This window comes from Argiope bruennichi, chromosome 1 (assembly GCF_947563725.1).
Source record: "Argiope bruennichi chromosome 1, qqArgBrue1.1, whole genome shotgun sequence".
Lineage (NCBI taxonomy): Eukaryota > Metazoa > Arthropoda > Arachnida > Araneae > Araneidae > Argiope > Argiope bruennichi.
The window spans coordinates 127,025,931-127,046,293 of record NC_079151.1 but is presented as its reverse complement, the minus strand read 5'-3'; the positions used below and the strand labels follow the sequence as shown (position 1 = coordinate 127,046,293).

Genomic DNA, 20,363 nt, shown 5'->3' with positions numbered 1-20,363 from the left:
ACAGATTTATGCGTGCTCCAATCATTACACACACGGAGAGTCTTTGGTCGGCGGGGCTCGAACTCACAACCTGACAGATGCGAATCCAACGCCTACCAACCAGGCTATCGGGAACAAACAAAACTGTTTAGATGATAACCATTTGACTATCGATTATATATTTTAAAGTTTATTAATATTTATCAAATAAGTGTGTATAATATGGTAATTAACTTCAGAATGCAAATATGGAGCCATCAAAGTTTAAGCAGACACATTACAATATTGAAATTTACCTTAATAAATTTAAGGGTTTATGTGAATATGCACATATTTAAATTCTATATTAATTTTTGTGTGTGTTTTCTTTCCCTTTTTCTTTTGCATAAACTCTTATTATTGTACCATTTTGAAAGTTTTATGATTTAATTTAATTAAAATATTAAGTAATTGAGTAATTCATTGAAATAAATCAGTGATGAGTATTTTGATTTGTTTGCAGTTTTAATTTTTTTGGAAATCATTTCGTTTAAAATACGATTTATTAAATTGAATATCAAATAAAAAATATTAAAATATAAAAAATTTAAATTTTGTTCGAACTGAATTGTTAATAATAATACAAATATCAAAATAGAAGCTAAAATTGTCGCTTTTAAAATATTATGACTTTTTATACTGCTTAATGGTTGGAATTTTTCATCACATTAAACTAATTAAAATCGAATACAAGGAATAATTCCTTTTCCAATTTTCAATCAAATGAATCGAGGGTGTAGTAAACAATTACAAAAGACTTGCTGTATGTTTAATAACAAAGGGATTCTAACCGAAGAAAATTAGATCAAGAAGAGAAGGTCGAGTTGTTTCATTACAGACGACTTCAACTTTCGCATTAAAAAGTGACTTTGTTTAATTAGCTTCCTTTTCAAAGAAGAATTTAAAATCACAATAAAAGTAAATAAAAAAGACAGGAATAAGTAAAAAGCAAGAGTTAGAAGCCAAGTAAAAGGTTTTTACGCTAATTTAAATTGTTTTACATAATAATGGAAGTAACCGCACCCATCCCAAATATGTCAGAGAGTCCTTGAAAATAATGCGGAAGCATTAGTATAAAAGAGCAAGAAAGAATCACTTTCTCCTCATCACATCGTGTGCAGCTGATCCCAGAAGTAATCATGTTTGCAAAGGTAAAGTCGTTTTCATCATTCAGATTATATAAAATAAACTTTATTCTGTTCTATAAATAACGATTATTTTATTTATTTCTTTATTTTAAACATTTTTTTACTCATATAAAAATTTTACGCTATAAATATGCAGCCAATCTGAGCTATTAGTGTAAATTTGATCAAAATTTTTAAAAAAATTTATAAATTACGGCCAACTGAAAGTATTTAAAAATTATTTATTTGTTGAATGGCAATTTAAAAAATAAATTATCGCAATAATGTTTTATTCCAGATCTCTTAAACTTCTATAAAGTGTAACAGAACTTCAGATTCCAAGTCAAACATTTTTTGAAGATTTTCATAGATTTTATTAACACAATAATTAATAATAAAATAGATGGACCTTTTCAAAAAAAAATTTTTTTATGACTGGAAACGAAATATAATTTTCTTTTGAAAATTATTTTAATATAATTGAAAAAAAAAAACTGAGTTATTGAAATTTAGTATATTGTCTTTAAAATAAATTTGCAGATTTCTTTTAAATGTTGAATAAAATCTGCTCAGAGGAAGTACGTCTTTAGATGTAATTTAACATAATAATTTCAAAACGAAGAGAGCTTGATAGATAAAATTTGGTACACAGATTTAACATCTATACTGTAGACGCTATCAAATTTTGTACTGAATATAACTACGGGTTGACCGCCTGTCAGTCTGTACTTTCAGAAACACGTAAACGTTATAATTCAAAAGCGCACAAACTTAAATATGTCAAATTTGGCATGATATTTTGAGACTAGTAATGCAATTTTGTGTCAAATTTTTGCTTCAATCGGTTGAGAAGAATATATCTAAAACACAAATTCTTTTTTTGGATGCTGTTAATGCATGCCAGAAATCAATCGCCAAAAACACTCGCCAAAGAGGACGCTATAGATTTAGTAAATATGCTAAATTCACGACAAAAGTTAATATTTCGCAACTATTGTAGGCCAGTGCTGTGTTAGGCATTCTCTGGCATGACGAATTTATTTGATAGTATGCGAGAAAGTTTTAGGGGGACCACTCCAGCTGGTTTTAAATTCCTATTCAAAACACAAGACAATTTTTAATATATTTGATTTTTCTTTGATCATAATATTCTATGATACCACAACATGTTTGCAAAAAGCGATTTTAAAGAATGTCAAAATTAAAATAAATTACGGATTGGATGAGAAACGTTAAATGAAATTAAACAAGATGGTCAATAAAAAAGTATGGAATTTCAAATAAATTTTTAAAGATTTAGAGTATTTGTATTGAAAAAATTATATTTCTTAATCATCTTAAAAATTATACATAATTTTTCATAAAATAATACAACAAAATAAATAAATTTTAAAGACCATAACAATAATAATTTAATTTTAAAATGTCTGTCTTTTCATTTTTCAGATCGCCATCTTGTGCGCTGCTTTTGCAGCTGTCTGTGCCAATCCCATCTTGACCACTGCCATCCTTAACACAGGTGTCAGCACCAGTGCAAGGTCACAAGATGTAAGTATAAGCATCCATGAGTTAATTCAGTGTGACTTTAATTTAATTTCTGTGAGAAACGTAACGTTTTCATACTTCCTAATGCCAGGCAACTATTTCGAAATGGAGGAATTATCCAAAAATATATATTTATTTATTCCTATTCAATCAGGTGTTAGATGGATTTTTGAATTTCACTTGTGAAAAGGAGTTGAAAGTAATTAAAAAAAATTAATGCCAAGAATATTCAAATTTCTCTTAATCTGTTATATTGATAGATTATTGAGATATATAGGATACATTATGTTTCATACTGAAATTATATATCAAAGCAGAGGTTTGCTGAATCCAGAAATGCTGATACAAGAAGTTAAATACTCTTATTTTTAATATTTCAAAGTAAGCATTTTAAAAATTAAATGAGTTTGTTTCCGACATTCACAGAACACCACTTATTTATCCATTTGTTTTTCTGAAAGAGCCTTTTGAAGTTCACACAAAAAACATTTATTCTGCTAATATTTGTCTTTCGTACAGAAGTTTCAAATAAAATTTAATCATTTTAATGGAAATTTCTTATATGTGTCAACCATAGCAATGACATCTATTAATTATCAAGATATTTAAATGTACAAAATAAATTGCTTTTCAGGGTCTTGGCAATTACGCTTTCAATTATGGCATTGGAGATGGTTTGGGTGCCACTAACGCCAGAGCTGAAATCGGAGATGCCGCCGGAAACAAGCAAGGAAGCTACACCATCACTGACATTGATGGCCGAGCCCGAAGAGTTGATTACGTCGCCGATGCTGCAGGTTTCAGAGCTTCCGTCAAGACCAACGAACCTGGAACCGCCCTTAGCGCCCCAGCTTCCGCTGCTATTGCCAGTCCCTATGCTCCACCAGTCGCCCCAGTAGCACCAGCTGTTGCTGCCCCTGTTGTTGCAGCTGCCCCAGCACTGGCTGCTGCTCCTCTTCTTGCCGCCCCAGGCATCTCTTCCTACAGCACCGTTATTGGACATGGAGCTACCCTCGGCCTCCCTCTTGGCGCTGGACTACTGGCTCCTGGAATCGCCAAGACCATCGTCTGGTAAACTAAGGTGAGAATTCTTCCAGTCAATAAGACAAATCAATCAAAATAATTTCCTTTTTAGTTTAATTATTAGAATTCTAAACCATGCTCTTTAACTATCTGCCACTTTCATTAAGAGGAATTTGAGATTAGATTGGCTTTAAATAATCTTGGCTTAATTTGACTTATAAAAAATATAAATAACACCAAACTTCGAGGGAAATGATTAAGTATCTTCCATATAATTACATTTCATTGTTTTGTAGGCTTTCAGAGGTGACTGATGTAAGAATCTAAGAAATGACTCCACAGGCTCATTAGTCATATCTAATTTTCATTCTGAAACTTTCAGTGCTAAGTTCCTTTTTACACTTTCAAATAAGCAGGATTTTCTTCATAGAACTTTTGATTTGATATAGTCTTCTTTAACATGCTTTGTCTGGTATAAAAAATATATATCATTTTTAAAACACGTTTTCATATAGGAAACAACAAAAATGGATATTTTAAGAGGAAAAGATATGTTATTAAAAAAAATTCTGTTATTGTAAGCAGTTATTTTTCTTTTCTTCTTTACATTGAGTTAAATATTTTTCAACCTTACGGTCACAACAGATGAAAGTGAAAAAAGTACAACTGACCAATTGTCTTTTTCTGCAACTTAATGGCAGTTTTGAATACAAATTATTCTACTTTTTACTTGCTTAAGAATATATTCTTCATACGTTAATTATTTTTTACTTGCTCAATAATCTATTCTTTATATGCTAATTGATAATAAATATCACAAATTAAACATTATTAAAAACTGCGCAACAAAATTATTCCCCCGCAATATATTTAAAGAAAGTGTATATAATATTTAAGCTACTTAAGAATATTATCTATATTGTTACACGTGCAAATCAAAGAAAATATATTAGATATTTTTATTTTCTTTAAATCCAATAAGTAAAGTTGACTCTTAATTTGAATTTATCTGTGTACTCTAAATATAATCAATTACTTAGTCGAAAAAAAGAGTACATATTATTTCAGCTACTAAAAGACATTATCTTATATTGTTATACGTGCAAATCAAAGAAAATAAAGATTTTTACTTTCATGAAAACTAGTAAGTTTAAAGTGTATTCTTAATATAAATTTCTCTGTGTGCTCTAAGTATAATCTATTACTTAGTTCCTTATAATTTTAAATAACTGAATATCCTTATTTAAAAGTAATTTATAAAGGTATAATTATTTCCATTTTAGAAGCTTCTAATCTTGGACAAAAAGCCTAAACATGGAAACGGACCAAAGGAAAACCAAATTTACGCAACAGGTGTGGTGTTAGTTGTGTTGTGATTTCGGATAATATGTGATAAGTCTTTTGAGCTTAGTCTTTCATGTAAATAGCAATAAGACAAATAAAAAATTGCAAGTATTTTGTTCTATTTGTTTTTTAATTCCATTTTGAACTTTTTAAAATGTTTATTTTTTTCCAAGTAAAGAATTGATCATCTTTCATGAAAGCAACTTTAACGACAACAAACAGGGCGGTCCTTTAGATTTTATTGGATATTTCCATTAAAGGATAATGCGTAACACCGAGATAAATGATAATTAAAAATTATATATCAACAGATAGCTGCCAAAATTGGAAACTAAGTATAACTTTCATTGATAAGTTATTGAAGGGTCTTGCAATATCTAAAAAATGCATTTAATCGAATTTTAAACTGTCTACGTTATAAAAAGTAAAAATTTGTTGTTAATAGAAAATGTTCATTTTAATATTTTAATGAGAATTAATATTAATTTGACAGTAAAATAATCTTATCTATTTTTCGTTATATGCTTATTGCTTTAATTCAATACAAAAACGAATAAGCACAATGTTAAAAAGTATGCTCAATATTTTCGGCAATGTGATATTTAAAGATCGTTTTCAATTTTCAAGTTCTTCATAGTATTTTCAATTAAAAGAAGAAAAAAAAGAGATTATGTTTATTTAAAGTCATTTTTCAACTAATGAATGCGAATTTATACAAATCTAAATTCTGGTATTGAAATAGAGCCTTTCAGCTTAAAGAATGTTCAATTTTACATTATTTTGTGCTTAAAGACCGGCACACAAATCTATAATATAAAACAGAAAATACGTATGTCTGTCTGTTAATCACAAATTCTTCTCCAAAATAGTTAATAGTAATGACCTGAAATTTGTATATGACATTCTGGAGGGGAGCATTTCTTAGCTCTATTGTGTTATTTTTGATTTTCAAAATATATTATGTCTTAAAATATTTCTTTAAATAGCCAAAGTTACGATAATTTTGACCATTTTTTGTCAATGACAATGAATTATTTATCGTACAAAATTTCTTTTTGCCATATCTTAAGAAACAATTAATTATCTTCTAAATGATATGAATAGTATTCGGATTCAGTTTCGTTTCTCTAATTTTCCTAAATCTTGTAAAATTTATTTTGAAAGCAATTTGCAAAAATTAAATTCGAGCCAATTACTGTGTCATAAAATTTTATAAAATATAAGTACATGGAAATTGATAAAAATCTAAACTAATTTACTTTTTCATTATATTTTCTTTTTTAAATAATATTTGTGCAGCGTTTTTTAATTGGCTTTAAATGAACTTTTAATGTTATTTCAATAGATTAAAATATTACTAGTTAAAATCACCGTGATACTTAAAATCTCATTTCAAGATCTTGGCATTTTTCTTTAATATTGACAGCAAATATCACACAGAATTCTTTTTAAATCGTATTAAAGTTCTATAAGTAAGCTCTTTCGTGATATAAATTTGATTTCCGTACAGTTAGTTTATATTATTTTAATAATTTTTTCGAAATTAGTTTTATATATATTATGTAACAATATTTTTTTTGTACTGTCGAAACGCAAGATTCTATAAAAAGAACTGTTTCCAGAGCATATAAACAGAATTTCATGAAAAAAAATTAAAAGAAAAATTTTTAATCCACCTCTTTTTTCTATAATTGATTGGAACTACAAGAAAGAAAGGAGGTTAAAGTTAGTGAGAATTTCGCAAAGAAGCTTGGTAAACTTAAATTGAAAAATAATCAAAATTTGGGCAAATCACTTTTAAACCTCTATTGTCTAAGATATGCATTAGAACGAATTTCATCATATACGTTTGTACTGATAAAATGGCATTTTGCCTTATTTTAATTATCTTTCTATTTTCAATCGTAAGAGAGTTATGAAGTGAAAACTCACCACTCCATTTTCTTCCTGATTTAGCTTTACGTCACATCTATCAATTTAGCCCATTCGCAGCTTTCCTACAATAAGCTATGTATCAATCAAATCTAACAAAAATTACTTTAATTATAGTGTTCAGAACATAATAGAGACAAACTGTTAAGCATATCATCAAGTATGTTCTTTAATCTATATATGGAAATAAATTTATTTGTTTCAATATTGTGGCAATGCATTTGTATAAAAACATATATTTAAAGTCTTTTTAGAATAAGCAAAAATTATGAATATTTTTTTTTTCATTTTCAATTTATTATTTCTTTAAAATGTTGATGGAATTGAAACATTCCATACGCATATCTACTTTTAAAATTATAATTATAATTCGAAATGACAAGCATCAACTGAAAGATTAAAAAAAATTAACGAAGTTTTGGATTACTTTAAAGGTTTCTAAGATTTATTTACTAAGAAAATGTTTATAGAATTATAAAAGGAATTTACTCATTGAAATTGCTGTAAGATATTGAAAGTTCAAGAAAATTGGAGTCCTTAGCTCACTTTTTCTTCTTCCCATAAATAGAAAATTAAAACACGAAAGTGTGGGAGATTGTTGCTATTCTTAAAGCAGTTCATTCAAGCCCTTCCAAGCAACTTTCGTAATTGGAAGAAGAAGAAAAAGCATTGAAGTAACAAAAAAAATGTGATTGATTTCGTTGATATTAATTTTTAACTTTATTTTCTTTTATTAATAAAGTCAATACAACTACTTAAATTAGCGGACTTAGCTTTATAGCATCTTAATTTCTGGAAATGGAAGATGTGTAAGAAGTCAAGCAAACTCACCTAAAGTATAACTATATTTCATGAAAAGCATAAAGCATAAAGAGAAGATTCCCTTATTGTGTCAACTCTTCATCTTTTATAACCATTCAACAGGTTATGAAATTTTCTAGATTGATTTTTAGAATTCAGCTTCAAACAAAGGTATTATCATGATTCTTGTATATCTTCAGTTCTGTAAGCAAATTCGTTATGAAATTTGTCGCCGAAATCCAGGGGCGACTTAGTATTCTAAATAAATATCTAAATTTCTTTTTTTAGAAATGATACTAACCTTGCAAAAATGCAATATTATAAATTTATATCAACGTCATTGTCGTTTTTGAAGCAAGGCGAGACGCAGTTTTGAAGTAATTGTATTTGGAAATTAATGCCATAATTTCTAACAGTGGTTTGATTACAGAACATCTGAACAGGAGTGTAACTTCCATGTCTCGATATTAATTTGAAGGTATTGTAGATACAAGATATAGCGGACATATGATGGAAATAGGATTTACTACTTGAAATTCTCCGTCTTTTAAGTAGGCCTTACCATCAAGCCACCATGGTCAAGTCTCTAAAATATTGGGATATGAAGATGTATCTTCTAACAGAAATAGAATGGCAAAATGTTTGTGTATTTAATGGAATCCTGATGTTAATCCTTTTGAATTGCCAAATGTAATTTTCGATTTAGAACTAATTTTACAATATATATATATATATATATATATATATATATATATATGATGAAAAATTTATAACAATTCAAGATAATTCATAGGTACACTGTTCTCATGTTTTAAACACATCTAAAAGCCAAAGAACACGAGTTGTGTATTTAAAAAAAAGCTACACTCATGTGATATTTATAATAATAGTACCAAGTTACAATTATAAGTGCGTTATAAATTATGTTTAATTCTCCAAACTATTTTATATTTTTCAGACTGAGAAGTTACAGAATTTTAATTTTTTTTTCATTATTCAAACATTTTTAGATTCTTCATTAAGAAATTCTAAGAAAAACTGGTTAACATGATTTAAGAATTTGAACTTTTAAATGTCAAATGTAAAGATTTTGCTTTTTTTAACATCATTTATAACGTATGGCCATCTTTATGCAAATTACATAAACACCATTTTTCTAATGCATCATTCGCAGCACTTAAAAGAACAATAGCAATTAAATTAAATCATTTAATTTAATACTATATAATAATTTCTTTCATTTCGAATGGATTTAAACATTTTAATCAATGTTTTTGAGAGATATATAGGCATTTCAATCTCATCGTGATATAAATCTAATTTTTTTCTCAGCATGAAAAATAATACATGAATCTAATATAATATTTCAAGCTTAATTTAAACTTCTAAAAACAGTTTGGCTCCATCCACTACGACAGTTTCATGCCATTTAAATTAAATAGGAATATCAACAAGTTTACGTGACTCTATTCATCTGGATCAAAAATTAAAATTGATTTTATTTGATGTTTGGATCTGGGATTATCTTTTCAATGACCAGCAATTTATAATCAACTAATATTTTTTCGTATTATAAAGTTATTTTTTCGTCTACAAAAAATTAGAACACTTCTGAAATTTTATTATTTATCATTGCATCTTCAGAAAATTTGTGTCAATAAAAATAACTCTAGGGGCAGGTTCATTCCACTCGATAAGCTGTTTCACTGAGTGAATTATCTATTATCTCAAAATTTTCCCATAATGACTATTAATTTTTTACTGATTCAATTTATCTTCATGAAATTAACCTCCCTCTAAAATCTATGGAATTTTGATTAAAACTTCAAGAGTTTTAGGATTCTGGAAAAATATTGATCCCAATATTAAATGGTCTTACAAATTTTCTTGGGAAATATGATATATTTCTCAAAATGATTTTCATTTACTAAAAAAAATATCTGATTTCATAAAATTAGGAATAAATGCATAAAAAAAATAAAATGCCATTTTTTATTAATTTTTAAGCATGAATGCGGAAACAAAGAGAATTATAACACAGTAAAATTTTTGAATGAGAATAAAGCTGACATGTTGAAATGTAATAATTCGAAATGATATGCACATATTTCAAATAGTTTCTGAAATATTTAAGAAATTGCGATAATTCCACAATCAATGTTTAACGCACGCTTTTTGAGGGACGATATATTATATTTATTTTTATTCGTGAATTAAAGCTTTAACGGCAATTGCAATATCGCAATTGGCTAAATCTAAATTTTTTTCCGGATCAGACGATTTTAATTTAAATATAAATTTTGCTTTCTTTTCAAAAAAATTATGTCTTTTTCAATCAGACAGTATAAAATCGAACCTTAAGAAATTGCCTGAAAGCCAATTGAGTTGCAAATTTCATAAAATTGCATTCGGCTGTTTAACTAATTTTTAACCTGTACTAGTAGTTAACTTTTGCAAGTAAATGAAATAAAAATCTAAAGAAATATACACAGTTTCATAATATTCAATAAGGGAACTAATACTAAAAGGAGAAAATAATTAACTCCTATTATGGTATATTCTGTGGTTTAATGATGATCACTAATTCATAAATTTCTTTCATTTGATGGAGGGTATTTTCAGAATATAGTTGTAATTGTATAATCGGATTATAAAGTACTTGACACTTTGTAGTTACTTTATGTAAAAACATGATTTTTAACTTTAAGTTGAAAAATTAAAGCATAATAATGCGCAGAAACGATTTATTTACATTTGTTCACTTTGACTGTATCAACCTTTGCGGGACAGAAAGAATATCCATCACTCTGTCATTCTTACAGCAGCTGTTTATAGTACTAATTTTCCCCTTTTGTTTCAATGAAGGGTTTTCGCACGTTTCATCACACGTTTTACGGGACAGCATGTTAATCTCCAAATATTAAGTGAAAAAGATTTTAAAGTATTAAGCAGCTCATCAAGAATTTTCAATCAACTCATGATTCTTAACTCCACGAATTTTTCCGGTTGCAGGCCAAAATATTCCTTTTTTATGCTTCTTCATTTAGAAAAGACATTCCAATATAACTTTTAAATTTCATCTCTTCTACCGATTGAATCCAAAATTCGATAAAGAACAGTTTAGGTGTGCAAAAACTGCAATCAGATTTTCATTTTCTAGCGTTTACAAATAATCTCGTTTCAGTACCTAGACTCCGAACTTCTGCTATATCTTGTGATTGAGCTGGAGTTCCAAAATGTGTCACACATCTAAGTGCATAGAAATCTGATAATGAAATCTGTAAAAAATATAATCTATCTAGCGTTTTTTTATGATGTCCCCGTGGATTTAGATGCATAGATAGTCAGACTAATTTAGATCGATTTCTTCCAAAATTTTCTTCAAATTTATAATTTTGATATAAAAATCACGTTACCAATTTCATCTTTATAACTCATTCCACTAATGAGTTAGGGTGCTTGTAGAAAGGCAGGAATAATTTCAAATATGCTTTGTTCGGAATTAGAGTTGTCTGAAACGTTAATATTGCTGAACTCTAGTGGCCACTTTATTTGAAGACTATAGCCTTTTAGCCTTACATAATATATACAAAATATAGAAAATATTTATTTCAGAAACTATTGCATAACCTTAAATATTACTATCAGTTCTTTAGCAATTGAAGATTTATTTTCATAATACAATCTTAATTTAAAATTCTATTATTATAATGTTATAAAAAAAATCTTCAAATCTTTAACATTTGCTTAGAGCATGAAATAATTAAAAGATTGTTGATTGCATAAAAGAAGAATTGCATATTGCATATGAATTGCATATTGCTGCATAAAAATTATAGTGTAATATTTTATTATAATAAAATATTTTATGATTTCTAAATCTTTTATGTGATTAGCAACCATCTCAACTTGAAAATAAGATCCGTACTTTTTTAAAAATCTAAATAAAATGGTCACTAATTTCTTAGAGCCGGATGAATTTTCAATTACGAATTAATTTTTAAAATACTGAAAGTTATCCCAAAATTTTAATAAGAAATGTTAAAATATTTATAATTTTAAAAATTACGTCCATATAAGTATAAATCCGAATCTTGTTGATAGTTATTCCGAAATTTTCATGAATGAAAACGAACAAGTGTTTTCTTGTGCTCTTGATATGATATAAGTCAGTGGATTTTGCAGCAAACAAAAAGCACAAAGCAACAAATATTTATGAAGAACTAATGTGAATTTCAGAAGGAAATTGAATACACATGCAAGAAATGAACTGCCAGATAGAATTATTGAGAAAAATCAAGATTTCCATAATGTTAAAATTCCAAAGTAGTATTTAATTAACTATATTAATTAACTTGATTTTATAGAACAAATTTGTTGATTTGAACAAACTCGTCCTTTTAAACCATTTACATCGACATCAATTTTGTGCAGATGCGATAGTAAATAGTAAAGTTAATTTAAATAAATTAATGCATTTAGTTTAACGTGATGCTTTTGCACTGATAGGTTTACTTTCTTCACATAGTTTTTTTGGAGTTTTACTTTCAACATGTATGTGCATGCATGCATTTGGTTTTATGATTAAATGATCTTTTTGTTCAATTTTGCTGTGGTCTTTCTTAGATTTAGAGAAGTCGGAAATATTTTGCTTCTTTTTATTTAATTTTGTGATACTAATTTTATCTCTAAAACCTCAATTACCTGGGATTTTCGAGTCAATATTTTTGGACGAAAGTCAGACCCCTCACAGAAAAAATCCCTTATTTGTATCCCTGCCTAAGGATGTCCTTTGAGAAAGTCTGTTGGCCGAATTCATCTTTTCTTCCTTTTGATTCCTTTTTTGCATTAAACTTAATATTTATTTCTAATTTGGTATTTTGGATACGTTATTATAAACCGATTGAAATAAAAATGTGATACAAAACTGCATTTTTATCACAATATCCCATACAGTATACGAAATTTCAACGTTTATCTCAAAACTTTTTGAGTTATTTTTATCTCAAACAGACAAACAGAAGAACATCTTCCAGAAATGTGTTCAAGGAGGTCTAAAAACTGAAATTCGTCAATATCTCGAGTTGGAATTTTTTGAAAATTACAACATTTTCTCTATACTACGTTTACCAGAAAGTAAAAATAGTCATAGTGCAAAGACTATTTTTGGTAGAAAAGTTTTGATTACATACTTAAATTCAAAGTAAAAAACTTCATTATAATTGTAATAACACTTACGTATATCAAAACTTTATTGACTTGTATTAATATTAATATCGTATATATATATAGTTGCTTTATGTGAAATTTGAAAATTAATTATATAGATATCAGATTGAGTCGGATTTTAGAACCTGATTATCATAAAATAAAGCTTATTACATTTTGATTTGGAAGAAAAGTACATTGGTAAATTATAATGTGCTAAATCAAGCTTGTATTTTTGTACTGATGTAATGACTTTTTTCTACAATATGTAGAACACTTTAACGAAATTAAAAAAGAATGAGGCCCAAAATCAACTGCAGGCTTATATTTAAATATAAAAATCTGCGAAAACAATGCTCGAATTTCTCTAAAAATATCTTAAAATATTTATATATTATAATTAATATTTTATGATTATAATATCTGTATAATTTACTCTCGATTAACATTTGATATATTCTCTACTTATACAATTGATTCACTCTCGATTCACAATTGATATATACTCTACTGATACAATTGATTTACTCTCGATTAACAATTAATATATACTCTACTGATATAGTTGATACTGATACAATTGATTTACTCTCGATTATCAATTGATATATAATTATGGTACAATTTTATTTCACTCTATTCAATCGGGCCAAATTTAAAAATTAATTTAAAGTTGAATATGAGTTATTCGTAAAGGCAATATCTTTTGTTTATAGTGCCATCGTGCACTATAAACAATGTAATAATATCAATTAATGATTTTAAAAATTATAAATATCTTTTTTTTTAGTTGTTACATACCAACAGAGATTTACATTAATTTTTTTTTTTAAATATTCTTATCCAAACTTAATGAATAAATATTCTTCTTTTAATCACCTCCAAGTTAACTAAATTTCAACGGTAAAAACTTAAATAATTATCGTTTTTGCTTGTTTGCCTTGGTGATATTTTTTGACATTTGTTTCATTAATTCTTTTCTTTCTACCTCATTTCCTGTTTGAAGGAATTGTTAATTGCTTGTATCTAAAGTATTGAATACAAGCAATTTGATAAAACTTAAATGTTGTTATCTATTTTACTGTAATAAAATATTTTAATGTCTTTTTGTGCTCATTCATAATAATTTTAAAATTTTTGTTTGGGGTTAGTTGATTTTATTTTAAGATTTACCAATTCTAAATTTCGAAGTGTTCTTTTGAATTTTAAAGAAATAAACTTTTAAAATTTTAAGTATTTTTTTTTTAAACTTCAGAATAAATGTAATAATTAGTTCTGAGAAAATATACATTTTAGAATGATCTTTATTTTGTAACTTGAGCTTGTACAATAAGAAATAGAAATTTCGTAGAAAGAAACTTATTATTTAAAACATCAAATCATGTAATAATGTTTTTGTTATAATACATTCATCAAAATGTTTACAACTTCAGTATTATAAAATAATGAGACACAAAAAATAAATGACATAATAAAACTTTATAAATTTTATTTTAACAATTTGGTTGATTACGTTATTTTTATAACATAATATTTTAAAGTGTACAAATTAGCAATGGTAAATTCATTTCATTCATTAATCCAGATATAATTTTTATGATTCATTCAAAATCATTATTCAAGGACTACGGAGCGCTTAATTTATTTCTTAAGGATGAGACCTGGAGCAAGGATTCCGCTGTTCAGACCGTAGAGGCCACTGTTGAGGAGAAGGGGGGATCCATACAATCCAGTGCCGATGATCCTGCTGTCGGTGCTCACGGCTCCGGGAATGGCAACGACTGATCCGGTAGTGATGGCACCAGGGGTCAGGAGAGGGGCATTCAAGAGCCCAGGAGCCAAAACGGCGGCATCGATGACTGCAAAAGCAGCGAGAAGAAGAGCAACCTAATGGGAAGAAGAAATAATTTTTTTAATTAACAGAAAAGTGACTTTATTATCTTATATTTATGAGCATTATAATATGTATATAAATAAGGAAAACATTAATATAAAAAATGTCTACCTAAGTTCAAAATGCATGACAATTTTCATATTATTACTCCACAATGATACAGATTACTGTATACATATTCCGCAGTTATACAAATTAATTATTTGTTAAAATATATTTCATCACCTTGAAATAATTTAACCTGCGCATATTTTCATATATTAATTAAAGTCTTTAAATCACTGCATTTTCTTCTTTTTTTATTGTGTAAAAGATACATTTTAGCGGCCTTTAAAAGCTAATTTTTAAACAATGGTCAATACTCAAGAGAAATTTTAAACATAGCTAGGCGAAAGAAGACAAAATAAGAGCAGTGGAAAAATATTTAAAGCTTTCATTCAGTTGAAATGAGATTTTACCAAAATTTAGTTGATCAAGTATTTGTATCAGGACCCTGATTGTCACTAGACGTTATATCTTCACAATGAACATTTAAAATTACAGACACTGGGGACAGAAAAATGAAATACCTGAACTCTCTGCATCTCAGAAGTTAAAGTAAATTTTGAATTGAAGTGGTTTGTTAATAATTTATTTTATACATTTGAATGATTTAAAATTATTATTATCTATAAATACGAAATCAATTTCAAGTAGTTTTCTGGAGAACACTATTCCAATGATAAAAATATATTTGAGAACATATTCGAATTTTTTAGTTGCTTAGTTTAGTTTAGTTATATTAACGTCTCCCGTTTTAAAGCAACACTAGGGCTATTTAGGGATGGACCATGTAATTTAGAACCACGGTCAGATGATGAGGACTACACCTGAGCTGTCGTCTCCCTCTCCTAACTTCCACCTGCACCAGCGGGAATTTTTTAGTTGTAAAGTTAAAGAAAGAAATATTTTATTCCTTTTTTAAACTTAGAAATTGGTTTTTAATTAATTTTTATTCACTGAAAACGACTGTCCAAATTAATTACTGTGAAAAAAAGAATTTTTTTTCACATTTCATGATTTTTTCCTTCAATTTATTACTTAAAAATGCATAAGAAAAATAAAATTAGTTAAAATGTTTCCTTTTTCTGGGAAATATCTTTCGAAATTGTGGACCACAAAAATATCTTTTCTGGTCATTATTCTTTGTAGGAGTAACTGTAAATCATTTACAATTAATTTTTTTTTAATTTATAAAACCTTGCAAGTTTGATAAAGAAATTACATTATTTTAATAAAAAACATTAATTTGATAAAATTATATGGTAATTTTAAATATGCATACAGTAATAAAAATTGCTAATTTATTTATACGTACTACGGAGTTTTTGGGTAAGGATGAAACCTCGTACACAATAATAAGGACACTGAGAAAGCGCAATGCAGAATAATGGGTAGTAATAGCACTACTAGTAGTAGAATGTCTTAAGCATGGAGTAATAATTCAACATTAGAGAGACACATTCGCTCATCAGCAATGAGGTAGCTAAATAATCACAATACCGTTAATTTCCTCCCAGAGGAACCTTATAGTCCAAGATCAAAGGACTTTTCTTTGACTTATTCGAATCGCACTTTCTGGAAAGACAGCACAATTCCAAAGAATAGATACTTTTGGTACTGATTCCTCTTTTCTAATGGTCGTTATATGACTAAACATAAGTAAGTATTGAAAAAACAAATTTTCTTTACAATTTTAGACAATAAAGCCTTTTTTAACCCTTTGCAATCTAAAAGGAAAAATGTTAATTTTAAATTTTGCATAAAATGAGTGAAAATTCTCTAAAAAAATAATTTTTGATTGTTAAATAGAATAAACAAATTTCTCAATAGAATATTTTAAATTTTGATTCAATTTGGCTATGATAATGGATCCAAGAATGGGTAATGGACAATGGATTCATGGACAATGGTTTACTTGTACAGTTTAGAAAACTAACATTTTATTAAAATAAAAAAAGAAAACTATCTAAAAATATTTAAGTATCAAATTAAATCCAAAACTGAAAAATTTTACATTTATATGTACATAGTGAATTGTAAGCAGTACAGCAGTAATTTACAGAATCGTACAGCAGTAATTTACTTATAGAAAGGGAACATTTGTGTTTTTTAAAAATGTTTTAGACACGAAAAATATGTTTCATTTCAAAGAGTGCAAATTACTATTGAAGAAATCAGAAGGATAATCATCTTACCTTAGCGATCATGGTGAAAGGATAGAGAACAGCTGTAAAACTGATAATGCCCTCTTAGGATCCAAACCTTCTTTTATATTAAAAAAACTCTGCAAAAAATAGCTCTGGACGCGTGATTTGCACGAGTTTTCCGAATGATCATCACCGGTTTGATGTAAGGTCAACCCACCCCGCCTTTGTCAGCGAGTTTAATAGCATTGAAAGTTGAAGAGTTGTTGACGATGCATTTAAATGAGCAAAACATCAATACCATCACTGAATTGCATCAGAATGAAAAATAATTCAGAAGAAAAAAAATATTTCTTATAAGATATTTTAGTTCGATCCATTTATTTGATAAATAAAAAAGAGTAATTTTAATTATCAGAATAATATTTAGGATTTTTGTTAGGTATAAAAGTAAATTTAAAAATTAATGTTTGAATCATGGAAAACTTAAAATAAATTTTGAAAATATTTCACTAACTTTTACTTTTACCACCAAGATTTTGAATTTATCAAGAAAAAAGATTCGGATAGTTTTATTTCAAATGTTTTTACATCGTTTGATAAAAACCTTCATCATATTTTAAAGAATCGAGTATGATTCAGAATAATTCATTAATTCTTAATAAAGAACCCAAACGTGATGTTTTTTCAAACTAATGAAACTAGATGATGACTTATGCAAGCATGAATCACTTATGCTTCACTTAAGATCTTTTATTTTATTATCTGTAGCTCAGCTATCTTTCATAATCCAGACAAATGCATAGTAACTGGTTAAATGGGACTTCTGAACAAAATAAGCTGAGTGGCCTTATATTTATGATAAAAGTTTTTCTATTTATTAATAACTTATTGCTATTTTCTGCGCTATTTGATGGCGAATCCTGAATTCGGAATGGCATTCATCACTGAAATTCATCATCCTTTTCTTCAAATACTATATTATCCATTAATATTTCTAGAAAAGAGGACTTAATTTTATGGAATTGTCTATATTTATTTTTTTTAAAACTAAAAAAAATACAGGGCTGTACTATTTTATATTATATTTGCTCTTTACTGTATAGTTAAAAGAATGTAACCACGGATAATCAAAAAGTACAGATTTATGTCCCCATTCAGTTATATTTATTTACAATTTTATATTATATTTATTTTTTATATTATATTTATTTTTTATATTATATTTATTTTTTATATTATATTTATATACAATTTTATATTATATTTATATACAATTTTATATCATATTTACTCTTTACTATATAGTTAAAAGAATGCAAAAGTGGATAATCAAAAAGTAAATATTTATGTCCCCATTCAATTATATTTATTTACAATTTTCGATTATATTTATTTTTTATATTAAATTTATTTTATATTATATTTATATATAATTTTATATTATATTTACTCTTTTTTATATAGTTAAAAGAATGCAACCGCGGATAATCAAAAAGTACAGATTTATGTCCCCATTCAGTTCATAAAAGTACATTTAAAATAATAGTAAATTGTCCAATCTACTAAACTGTCTTGATCTAAGAGGTCGCCTGAGAAACACTTTATATATATATATATATATATATATATATATATATATATATATATATATATATATATATATATATATATATATATATATATATATATATATATATATATATATATATATATTATTTTTGATATTTTTATCAAAAAAATAATTCTTTTAATAATCATTACATCACTATTTTGAGGATTTTGCAAGTATAAGTCAGCTGTCTCCTATGTTGCAGCAGATATAATAATAATTTTTTTGTGTCAATTGCTGTTAACGTGCTAATATTAGATATGTGATACAAAAATATAAAAAAAAATGTTATAATTTTTAACCTGTACTTTTATTTCTTCCTCCATATATATCATTTGTTTTGTTAAAGTTTTGTGAAACTAAATAATTTTTAAGAGTTTTCTTAACATTTTGCAAGATTTTATTTTTCCATTGTTTGATTATATCAATGCGAGTTATTCTGGGAGGGGCACTTATGCGTTAATTAAATTATAAGAAATCAGTTCCATAAAATAAAATTTAAAAATTAAATTCGAAAACAATCGTACATACTGCAGCTAATACAATCAGAAACAGTGTATTAATGTTATACATTTTTCGTTCTTAAATGGTTTGTTTATATATTAATTTAATTTTAAGGAAAAAAGTTGATTATTAAAAGAAATACTTTTGACTAGTTATTGTTGCATGCAAAAAATTTATATTAAAGAAAATAAATAAAAAAAATGATGTTAAATACAAACGAATTTAACAAGTGCACCAATAAGTTAAAGAACAGCGAATATAAAGGAATATTTATATCTTATCAAGAAAGTTATTGTAGGCATCAGATTTTAAAATGTGATTTTTTTTATCTCATTCGACAAGTTCTATCATCACCATTTGAAAATTCAAAATTAAAAACGAGATATCAATTCAATTTTCATGAAATATATTTTACCAAGACGAAAATGCGAGAAACATTTCTGGTTTCTAATTCATACCTTTTGCTGCTCAAATCCTGATATCTTCATGAAAAATTTAGCAACTAAAAATATTTTTGTTCTTAGTACTAGAAGTGTTTTTATAATTGTACTTACATCCCATTTATTTTACTTTTTTCAAAGTAAATATACAACTTTGCATGTATTTTGTTTTAATTCAATGTAAAACGGAATTGGTACAAATTCTGTGTTAAAATTCTTGAAAGGCTCTAAATGTATTCTTATGCTTAAAAACTATTACGAAGATCATTACTCTATATTTTAGAATCGATATTTAAACGTAGAAAACCATTAATTATAATTAGAAATAACAAATTGTTTAATTTAGTATTTAAAGTACGAATAGTTTATAGTATAAGTACAATTTACTTAATTTTAAACATGAATAATATGCAGAATTCATTCTGGAATTTTTTCTATTTGAAATTTTAAATAGAATTAATTAATAAAAAATTTGATTTGAAATTTTAAATAGAATTAATTAATAAAACATTTGGTTTGAAATTTTAAATAGAATTTAATTAATTAAAATTATAAGATATTACATTTTTTCCGAAAATATTATTGAATAAATTTATTTTTACACCATTAAAAAATAAATAAATAATGTATTTTTCTATTGATATCGATTAAGTTGTTGGCACAAATTTTTCTTTAATTTTAAAAACATAAAATACATTAAAAATATTTGGATTTAATTTTATAGATTAG

At 26.5% G+C, this 20,363-nt stretch overlaps 1 protein-coding gene across 1 annotated transcript; it reads left to right on the top strand.

Moving 5' to 3' along the window:
- Nucleotides 1–1,127: 1,127 nt before the first annotated feature.
- On the top strand, nt 1,128–5,160 carry LOC129979120 (adult-specific rigid cuticular protein 15.7-like). The gene is made up of 4 exons (XM_056090689.1): nt 1,128–1,169; nt 2,592–2,693; nt 3,325–3,771; nt 4,997–5,160. The coding sequence occupies exons 1-3, from the start codon at nt 1,158–1,160 to the stop codon at nt 3,763–3,765; spliced, it is 555 nt and encodes a 184-aa protein (XP_055946664.1). The 5' UTR covers nt 1,128–1,157; the 3' UTR covers nt 3,766–3,771; nt 4,997–5,160.
- Nucleotides 5,161–20,363: the final 15,203 nt, after the last annotated feature.

Excerpts from the sequence above, each read along its gene's own strand:
- LOC129979120 (XM_056090689.1), top strand. Across the intron at positions 2,694-3,324 it reads CCAGTGCAAGGTCACAAGAT|GGTCTTGGCAATTACGCTTT; the intron begins GTAAGTATAAGC and ends ATTGCTTTTCAG.